Raw genomic sequence first — 10,939 nt, 5'->3', positions numbered from 1 at the left:
TGATTTTGTTATCTTTGTTGTTTTTGCACAATATTTATTTCTAGGATAGTTTTAAATAATGGTTACACTTATTATTTTGAAACATATATAAGTTTACTTTATTTTTTTTATTATTGTGTTAGGTCTAAGGTCCCGTATTATATACGGTAGTTTCACTATATTTAATTAAAAAAAATTATTTTTATAAAAATATCAAGGACAAAACCCAAAGTTTCATATGTGGCTGACTGGTTGGCCACACCGGTGTGGCCGGATTACTTAGTCAGGGGTTACTTGGTCGATCAGGGGGTTACTTGGTTAAGGGTTACTCGGTGAGTCAGGGGGTTACTCAGTCAAGGGTTACTTGATTGGTATGAGTTACTTGGTCGGTCAAAATTATTCGATCAAGGGTTATTTGGTCGGTTAGGAGTTACTCAGTAGGTCAGAGGTTACTCAATCGGTCATGAAATACTCAATTAGGTATAATACAACCAATCAAGAATTACCTAATCAGTGTTTGGGTGTGTGTGGGTGTGTGTTAGTCGGCCACACGGTGTGGCTGACCACACCGAAAATGAGCATGGCTCGAAAATTACCTAATTCACACAGTAATCTGTAAGTTAGGTTTTAGTTACATACTTAACTATATTCATGTATTTTCCTTTCTAAAATATCAATATCAAAACTCTCATTTTAGACATTTTGAGTTTTGAGTCTCACTCCTCTCTTCTCTTTCCCCCGGTGGCGATCATGGATGCAATGATGGGCACACTCCAAGATCAAAACCAAGCAGCATCGCAACAACAACAGCCTCCGCAACAACCGCCGCAACCGGCGAAGGTGGTGGAGAAGCTAAACTCAGCAGTACAACAACAGCTCAATTTAGAGTCTGTCAAAACTCGTGCCATTAGTCTCTTCAAAGCCATCTCTCGCATTCTCGAAGATTTTGACGTCTTGTCTCGCTCCAATGCCCTCCCTAAATGGTCCAATTTCTCTCTTCACTTTTTCTTTCACTTTTGTTGTTGTTCAAATTCCCTAGAATTGATGTTAATTCTTGCTCAATTGGGAAAAAACCCTAATTTTATTGTTTTTAGTTTCATTATTACTGTATGAATTGGGAAATTGATTGTTTTAGGGTTTTCTGTTCTTTATTTCATAACTTTAATTTTCAGAGTAGTTTTTAAAATTTGAGGAACTTAATTTTGAGCTCGTTGAGAAAATTACCGTGTGATTAAGAAACTAGCAATTTTTAACGATGGATTTTTCGTGAGCTTTGTTTTTCAATGGAGGTAAGAGCAATAGACTTTGTCTTCTTCACCTGATTTATCATGAACTAGGCTGATTGGTGTGGAATGCTGGGATTGGTGCTCCAAATTCCCAAACTTTTAAGTATAATCCGAAATTTGTGGGAGTAATTTTATTGAATAAATTTCAAAGTAAATTGATGTGAAGAAAGTAGAGCATTTGATTAACATTGGAGCGAACATTACCCAATGCCTCTAATGAACTTCCATTTACGTGAGGAGGATTTGGCTGTGCATTTTCTAACTGCAATGTGACGATGATTTGGTGACCCTTCATTTAAAATTGAACACTCTAATTGTCTGGAAGTGGGGAGGGTGGTCAAAAAGGTGTGATGGAAGAGAAAGGTTATGCATTAGAGGATATTGCTATTTGATGAGAATTGGAGTTGATACTTTTTCTGATCTTAAACGTAAATTTATTTAATGTCTTTTAACCACTAACTGTTATATCTTGTACCAGGCAGGATGTTGTTGGTCAATTTTCAATGGTGAATCTCGAGTTGTTCAATATCGTGGAAGACATCAAGAAGGTATCAAAAGCTTTTGTGGTCCATCCCAGGAATGTTAATGCCGAGAATGCCACAGGTACATGACTTTCAGTCATTTGAGGTTATGGTTTTGCATAATTCATACCTTTTCAATGTTTACTACCTTTTGTTGTTCATAATTAGGGGTTGATTACTTGATATAAGTTATAAGGAAATCTACACTTTAGAAAGTGAATATGCAAGTATTTTTGTATTGAGCTGCAAGCCAGCAACCATGTCTAGATTTCATTTTCTTTTTATTTTTTTTTATTTGTGATAAGGTATCTTAGAATATGATGACTGTGGTGGTTTTCGGGGTGGGGGAAAAGGGAAAGGGCCTGGGGAAAGGGAGGGGGGTGTTTCGAGAGTGTCGGCGGTGGTAGGGGTGCCAGTGGCGAGGTGGTGGTAGCTGGGTTAGTGTTAAGGGTTTTTTTTATTATTTTTTTTAATCCAATAGCTTAGTGACACGTGTATATGGTTGCCCCACTAATAGATGGTATCTGCTAGTCGGTGGTGAAATTTTAGATTTTTTTGTGGTGGTAAAATAAAATTTTTAAAAAAGTAGGTGGTAAAAAACAATATCAAGTTTTTTTGGTGGTTAAAAGCAAAATTTCTTTTTTTTTTTTTATTTATTTTTATTTGACATAAGGTGTCTTAAAATATGATGACTTGAAAAGTTGAAATCTTATTATTTATTCATTTTTTTTTAGGGAATTTCAAAAAAGAGAGTTATGTACTCTTAGTTCTTACAATAAAATAAGAAAGCCATTGATAGGTTAGTGGCCCAGTCTTGAATAAGTTGCATTCTCATCAAATTCAAAGGATAATGTGCTATAGAAGTGGAGGGAGAGTAGAAAAAAAAGTAAAACATAGAGCATAGTGAGGACTGAGGAGAGAGACTGAAAAGCAGATTGAAAACCTGCTCTCTTCACCTTATATTAGAAACTTATCACTCAATCTTTTCAGAATCAAACTAGTAATATTCATCAGATCTAAAAATCTGAATTTTTCTTTTTACTAAATATCATTGATTGGGATTAAGGCTTTGATTGATTGACTTTGATTGGGAATTAATAAAAATTAGAAAATTAAAAACTTTGGAAAATACACAATTACACATTGAAACAAATCTAACATATTATTCATTAAAAATACAATGAAAGTTTAGCCAAATTAGACTTAGATACATTATTGCACAAAGATATAAATCAGACTAGAACACCTTATTTTGTGTTTAGAGAACAGGCAAGTCCATTGATATATGAAGACTGAATAATTAGATTCTGTGGTGTACATTATATTAACCCTTTGTAATTACAAATCACTTTCCATGCAGTACTCCCTGTCATGCTGTCGTCCAAGCTCTTGCCTGAGATGGAAGTGGATGACAATTCTAAGAGGGAGCAGTTGCTTCTTGGCATGCAAAATCTGCCTATACCCACACAAATTGATAAGCTTAAGGTGACTTGATTATGCTAATTTAGCATTTTAACAAGCAACTTCTAAAATCAGATTTTTATAAAAATGACTGGCCGCTGTGGCAGGGTAGAATTGACATGATTGCTGCAGCTTGTGAAAGTGCTGAAAAAGTTATAGCTGATACCCGCAAAGCCTATGGTTTGGATACCCGTCAGAGGATGAGCACTGTCCCAACTTTGGACAAGGCCTTTTCTGCTAAAATTCAAGAAAAGGAAAATTTACTCCGGGCTGCTGTCAATCATGGTGAAGGTGAGTCTTCAAATAGTTGCAAGGCAACTGACTGTGCTTACTTTATGATCTTAATGTATTTGAAACGGCGCTTAGACATTTGTTTATGCAGCGCTATCGCTTTCTCTCTTCTCCTGTCCAGCTGTGGTTGTTTGCTCGCATGCATTTTTCTTATTTCTTTATAATTATTCATTTCCTGCAGCATTTGCAGTAGGGTTGTTGCCTGGTTTGTTTTCTTTGTTTGGGTGGTTATCAATAAGCCTGGTTATCTGCTGTAAGACATTACTCTCTGTTCTGAAACTTATGTTTGTATTTTTGTTGAAGAGGACTCCTTAAAGCCTTGGGGGAAGGCAGGATAAAATAACAATGCAAACCAAGTGAGATTTTAACAGACACTGATGGTAAATGGTTAGTTCTAGAGGTGGTAAATCTAGATCCAATGGGCCAGGTTCGGCTGTTCAGGTTTGGTTTCAAGTCGATTTCAGGTTCTGCTAATATAAATCAAAATTAGCGTAAAACTTACTTGTACAAAATACAATAAATGGGTCAAACTAGTTAGAGTTCAGATTAGGTTCAAGTTATAACTCAATACTTCAGGTTGGGTTTAGGTCGGGTCAGGGATTGCCGGTTCTACTTTTCTCACCACTATGTTGTCTTGTTCCTGCCAACTCATTGTTTTGATATAATTGTGTGGTATTTTGATAGATCTTTGCTATCTGTATTCTGTCTTTGAGGTGCATGATTTCTATGTCGTACAGGATTAAGGCTGCCTGCAGACCAGAGGCATGCTACTTCTCCACTTCCCTCACATCTTGTTGACGTGCTCACTGTTGTTGATGGGACACAGACTTATGGTGATGGATCTGGTAACAAGGAATTGCATTCTCTTTATGTATGATCTTTGGCTGCATTCTATCTTTATATTGTACTTTGATGTTTTTATAATGGAAATTGTGATAATTATTCTATCAGGCATGTACTCAAAGAGTACTCCTCCTATGCTATCCAGTAGTCACAGCAATCAGGGAACTCCAATGCAGGTAGATATTGTCTTTAACATTCTACATTCCTTAAAATTTCTGTATTTAAAATCCATTCAATTGCTTTTGGTTTCCTCCAATTTATTGCCTTCGCCCCCCCCCCCCCCCGCCCTTTAATTTATTTTTCTAAAATTAGATTGGTTTAAAATGTCAAACAGAGTAATGAGAAAAAAAGATTAAAAAAAACAAAAAGAAAAAGAAACTTCTTGTAAGCTTTAGACCGAACATCTCTCTTGAAGTTTGCATCAGCGCATTAGTCAAGCCAAGTCAATCTTTTGCAGCCAGAGAATCTAATAGAGCAGTAAGAACAGAAGATTTGTAAGCTTTAGAACCAAACATTTCTCTTGAAGTTTGCGTCAGTTCATTAGTCATGCCAAGTCTATCTTTTCGCAACTAGAGCATGAAAAGTTTATGAGCAGCTTGGCTTGCATCTTGCCTTATATGTGGTCCTTGTTTCTGGGTCAATTGTGTATATCTTGTCATGCATGGTCATGTTAATGGACTTGAGCATGAAGTTCAAACAATACATTAAACGACTGCCACCACCATCAACATCTAGTATGGACCATGCCCGACTGATCTAAAATCTTTTTGTTTGAGTATGACCGATCCACCTATTCCCTTACTTGTTTAGCCGATTTTTTTAAAAAAAAAAATTATAAATCAAGTTCATTTTCTTTGACATTTGGCGCCCAAAGATCAGCTATTATAAATCAAGATAAGCAGTTTGCTTTTTAGTTGATTGGAAGCCTATATGCAATCTCTGTAAAGCACCTGTCTGGAGATTAAAATATTTCATACAACTGTTATTGCTGCCTTTTTTTTTGGGTGGGGGTGGGAGGAATTACGAAATTGATATATGCAGCCCAAAGCTGCATTTAATGTATTTTCTAAACTGGTTTTAATATAGGAATGCATGACAAAATCATGCATCGAATGGTGTAAATACTGTTTAATTTAACTTGGTATTTCCACTTGTGGCTCTTTCTATGCAGCCTAAGGGCTTTGTATATCATTTCCCTTTAATTATAGAAGTTCTACTGTGAATTACAGCTTCTGCCAGTACTTTGAACAAAACCAGGGCTTGTTAAAACTTTTATTAGAAAAAAAAAGTCATTTCTTCCGGATCTGATTGGTGTAAACCTCCTTTTGGTGCAGGCTTCTGGTGGACAACATCTTGGAAGATCAGTGCCTTCACCTTCTACTGGCACAGTACCATCTTCGTTTGAGAATACAGCATCCCCAATGCAGTATGCAAACTCGCCAAGATCTGGTACAAACATGATGAATGCACCTTCTCCCCAGCAGCAAACACTTCAACAACAACATCAGCTGCAACAGAGAAAAATGATGCAGCTTCCTTCTCAGCAGCAGCAACTTCTTGCTCAGCAGCAGCAGCAATATAGAAACTCTGCCATGCAGGGTTTGGCTCAGGTATTTATTGTGCTTGTGCTCTAAATACATAGAACCAATTAGTTTAAGTACTTGTGTCCTCTCTATGGTTTGCTGTTGATTTTAACTATGTTTTCATTTCATGTTGAATTTTTGTAAGTAGATTTTTATATTACAATTTTGCAATTAACCAGTATATAGTATCATGTTCAGTTTACCCTTGCTGCCTCTGGCAGTTTCACCTCCCTATTCTGCTGCCATTGGGCATATATTATAGATGTTAATTGTCTGTCTCAGTTCCTACTAAATATTGCATATTAATGAAAGTCCTGGCAATTCCTGTGGTGGAAGGAGCTAATTTCTTCCTCAGCTTAATTTTATTTTCATTCGAGATTTACCCTTTTGACATTGTCTTTGTTGCTTCATGAAATGTTCTCCAAATGTGATTATAGCTTGCTGATAAAGTAGACTTGAGCTCAAGAGGAGGGAGAAGCTTTCTTTGTATCATTGTTGACGAGATAATATATTGATTTTTCCCTCTCCATCTCATGTCTACCCACCAGTGTACTTTGTTCACGACTTTTTTTTTTTTTTTTTTCACTTTCCGTTGGCTTTTGATTGCTTCTGACTTTAGCTATAGGAAAGTGAAAATAAAAATTAACTTCGTGTTTGTCTTTTGCACCAGAATCAAAGATTCGAAAGGGGGTGTTTTCACGCTTGCCAGTTCACAATTTATACCATCTATATCTTTCATTATACTTTAAAAAATTGTAAAAAGCTAATATTGTGAATGTATATATCAAGACAAATCTAACAAAACCCCACATGACTATGTTTTTTCTATGTATAAATCACAAAAGACAGTTAAAGGAGCATGTGTTAATAGTGCAATTTTTCCAATGTTGCGATTCAAAAGAATGAAGTGTAAGAGTTCTGGGATATTGGAAATGGTGGATGGGGAGGGGGAGAGCTGCTACCCTCCAGTTGCCCAAACAACGAAATAATCCCACAGTGGAAAAAATTAAGATATCTACGCTTAATTTATGGCTTGACTCTTGATTAAGTTATCTAATCATTTCTCGCAGAACCAATTACCACAACCACATGATATGCAGACTCAGGCACAGCAGAAGTTTCCTTCGGTATTTTTATGCACAAATTTCTCTTTGCTTTAGAATGTTTTTCTTTTTTACAAAAAATTTGGTTTTTCCTGCCAGATGCTGGCTCTGTGTTCTGCACAGGGAACATTCGAGCATGCATAATCTTCTGTTATTCATATGCTATCTTTCTAAATCTTATTTTCTCTACTGTGGTATATGGTTGCATTTGTCCACGATCTAAGAGTTAAAGATTTCTCTTTTTCTTTTTTTTTTTTCCTTGTTGTTTTTTTTTTGGGGGGGGGGGTGGGGTGTAGTTGTTGCATACTGAGATCTTAGGAGAAGCCAACCTTTGCCTATTTTACTATTACTATTCGCAGCTCTTAGGAGATTATTTGCTTGTTATGCAAACAGAAGAGGAATTTCTCTGTCGAACATTAGTTTGTAGTCCTGGTTTTATACTGGGGAAGTCCTAATTCCTATTGCCTAAGGATCCTTTGATATTGCGTGCTTGTTTCGACTTATGACTGTTATGACTGTGGGTTAAAAAAAAAAAGAATTCTTACCTGTATCGCAATTAGGTAAATTCTTTTAATGATATCATAGCGAAGTGGAAATAGGAGTTTCATGTGTTTTTAAAGTTAATTCTATCAAGGTTCCTTATTGTTATACATACATCTGCCAGCTGCAAGGACAGAACCAGATGCAATTTTCTCAACAATCAGCGAGTCAGCAATATCAAGGTAGGCAGCTGCCCACTGGACATATTGGACAAACCCAACTGAACCAAGGAACCCAGCTCAACCGTCATATTGGCCAATTTTCTGGAGCTGCTAATACAGCATTGTTCAATGCTGCTCAGAATTCACCTAATGCTCCTGTGGTAGAACATGCACCTCAACTTTTACATAATCTGTGATTGCATTCTGATTTTAGTTATGTCCTTGAAACAATTTGCTGCTGTCTTTTTTGCATGTTTGCATTAGACGTACTTGCTGAGTGTAATGTCTCTTTTTGACAAATTGACAACCATTGGTCCTTTTCTCCTTCCCATGTAGATGTCCATTCCGATTAGTATGTGTATAAGAAATTGACTTGACTGAAGGATGACATTAGAATTATTGCTGTATGGATGCCAACTGAATAATCGAATGTGTTATCTTATAATTGATCAACAATATGTATTGGCCCTTGCATTATTAATGAACACCCAAGCACAATGGGGTGGAGGTGGGGTTGGGGGCTGAATTATGGGATATCCAAGCAATATTTGTAATCAATGTTTTAATCTCGTGGTTAAAAATTTTTTAATGCTGGAAATCAAAATGATTATTATGGATCGTGTAAGAAAGAAGAATTTGGTGTACTGTAAGTCAGTTTTGATTTCTTATCACAATTGCAAGAATTTACTAATATTATACAGATCAATAGTATAATTAAGATGTCAGTAAAATAATGCAAACTTCTTTACTTGACCATCATAAATAAAACACAAAAGTACAAATTATTGAACTTATTAGAATACATCACCAATTGTTCATACACATTATGTAGACCAACTGGACCATCACCTTATGGATCCTTTGCGCAGATTGATAAAGACACTTCATTGTTTTTTCTTATTACTTTTCGCTACATTTACTGTACTAGAAGTAATAAGCATCAGCTTCTTTTTGGTATTTAAATTTCAGAAAATAGTATTTTGCTAGTTGTGTTTTTTTAGTTTTTGATCAACTATGTTACTTCTTATAATGTTTTTAGATTGAATAGATTAACTGTGTTTTTTGTAAATTGATACCTTTGTATCAACATATCATCTACTAGTATGTAAACTTTGGACATAAAAAAGATAAATGTTATCATTTGGCAGTTAATAACTTTTCAAGGTAGTCGACTTTGTTGGTGTGGGGTGTGGGGTGTGGGGAAGGGTGTTAGGTAAAAGTTTTGAGTCAATATCTCTGTTTTGGTTGCTTGTTAATGCTTGCATATGATTGAGAATTAGATGGTTTCACTTTCTTATGCATTCTAATATACATATGCTGCAATTTGGCCCCTAATTATTGTTTCGTTGGTGTATGTATGTAAAAGTTCAATTGGTAATAAGCTATTCCTTTTACTTTATCTTAGGCACAGGAACAAATGATGTGTATTAAATTTATATGTTGAATATACTGCTTTGAGCTTGTTGTAGTACTAATATGCATTGACAATCACCTGTTGCACATCTTCAGTTTGCATTACCTGGTGGAAACACTCAAAGGACTCATCCTTCCCAGATGCTTAGTGATCAGAGTATGTAATCTCTTTCTTGCCTTTTTGTATGCGTCAGTCATTGATTATTATTGCTCATTGCATTTATGTTGGGTGATCGTACTGCTGGAAAGGGGAGGAGGGGCTGAGGTGGTGTTCCATCTAAACATTAAAGTTTGGACTTAATTTCTTGGTGGCTGTCTCTCTTAACAGTGTTCAATATTGGAGCAAATCCAGCCAGTATGATGAGTTTACCCCAGCAGCAGCAAGTCCCTCAAGCTGCTTTTGGAAGCATGTCGCAGAATTCTCAAAATCTCCAGTCTAATATGGTACCTCTCCAAAATGCATCTCAGAATCTCCAAAATTTTCAACAGCAAAGACAACAGAATCAGCAGTGATTCTGTCAAAATTTTGTTTTCAAGATATTTAATGACGGGGATTGTAATTTAATGTGTAGCCGTTGTAAATGTGAATATGGGATTGTAGTTCATAGAAAGTGATCACCACTACCAGGTTGAATTTGTACCATTGCTTATCTGAGGGATATTGTAGCCGCTGTAAATGTGATGGTTGATTCTATTTATAAAAGTAAGTTAAAGCCATTTTGGAGTTGCACCATTGCATTTCTTTGGCGATGAGTATTCCCCTAGTAATGGATGAATAAAAGTAAGTTATTGATGGTTGTCACAGAATCTTATACGAAGTATACTTTTCGTTTTGGAATTATGGGCTTATAGTCCTTGTTTGGTAAAGAGTTTTTTTTGAGATTTTTTAGCTTATCGAGTCTGCATTGTTCAGAGGAGGACCTTATTTTTGAAAGACTAGACAGAGCATACTGCAATCCGGGTTGGTATGATACTTGCCTAGAGGCAGTTGTATAACACGTACCAATTTTCTTTGATGTTGCTTTCTTAGTCTGTCATTTGCAAGTTGAAGTTCAGATGGAAAAGTTGATAGTTGAACTAACAAAGTGGGTGAATAAATGAGCACCAAAAAAAAAAAGTGGGTGAACAAATGAATCAAAACAAGATAGAGACTAAAAACAATATGACATCAAGGGTTATTTAGTCAATACCAAAAAGAATTACCAAGTTATCATATGGAAATAATCATGGAAAATACATTGTAATTGAAAATGCATGGATTTAAATCAATAGATTGTGAGAATGCATGAGATATCTAAATTTAAATTGAAGTATAGTTGTGCAGCCGCGCTTATCTTTAGGTACACCCGGGTGTATAATAGACACGTAATTATTTCTGCATTATAAACATAACTTTTCCTCTACTACATGCTTTTCTAAGTTAGGAGACTTCAAAATTGCATTTATTATATTACAAGGACATTAAAAATTACTCGCTCATGAAAATGCACCTCTTTTTTCCTTTCTTTTGGAAGGAGTCAAATTATAATATTCCAAAAATAGTAAGGAAATTGCTCATCCTTACCACCCTTCTAACCACAGATATTTACACATAAATCTTCTGCAACAGGCTTCAAAACAGTCAACATTAACCAACCAGTCAAACCATGTGCACTTGTAACATTAACCATAGATATTTAAACTCTCTTGTTCCCTTTCCCCTCATAATGAAAAGTAGATAAAAATGTGATCTTTAGTTACAATAAAGTAGCTGAACAA

At 35.7% G+C, this 10,939-nt stretch overlaps 1 protein-coding gene across 2 annotated transcripts; it reads left to right on the top strand.

The window, feature by feature from the left end:
• The first annotated feature begins 645 nt into the window (after positions 1–645).
• On the top strand, positions 646–9,989 carry LOC110687961 (mediator of RNA polymerase II transcription subunit 8-like). 2 transcript variants are annotated; one of them, XM_021864615.1, is made up of 11 exons: positions 646–962; positions 1,744–1,868; positions 3,147–3,271; positions 3,355–3,538; positions 4,276–4,383; positions 4,490–4,557; positions 5,716–5,991; positions 7,035–7,091; positions 7,732–7,929; positions 9,278–9,338; positions 9,510–9,989. In XM_021864615.1, exons 1-11 carry the CDS (start codon positions 730–732, stop codon positions 9,692–9,694), a joined length of 1,620 nt encoding a protein of 539 aa, XP_021720307.1. In that variant the 5' UTR covers positions 646–729; the 3' UTR covers positions 9,695–9,989. The 2 variants fall into 2 exon arrangements, with proteins under 2 accessions (XP_021720307.1, XP_021720309.1); XM_021864617.1 differs by lacking the exon at positions 7,035–7,091 and having other exon boundaries at positions 647–962.
• The last annotated feature ends 950 nt before the right edge of the window (positions 9,990–10,939 follow it).

Source organism: Chenopodium quinoa, unplaced genomic scaffold, assembly GCF_001683475.1.
Source record: "Chenopodium quinoa cultivar QQ74 unplaced genomic scaffold, ASM168347v1, whole genome shotgun sequence".
NCBI lineage: Eukaryota > Viridiplantae > Streptophyta > Magnoliopsida > Caryophyllales > Amaranthaceae > Chenopodium > Chenopodium quinoa.
The sequence above is the reverse complement of the archived record's forward strand: the minus strand, read 5'-3'. Positions and strand labels throughout refer to the sequence as shown.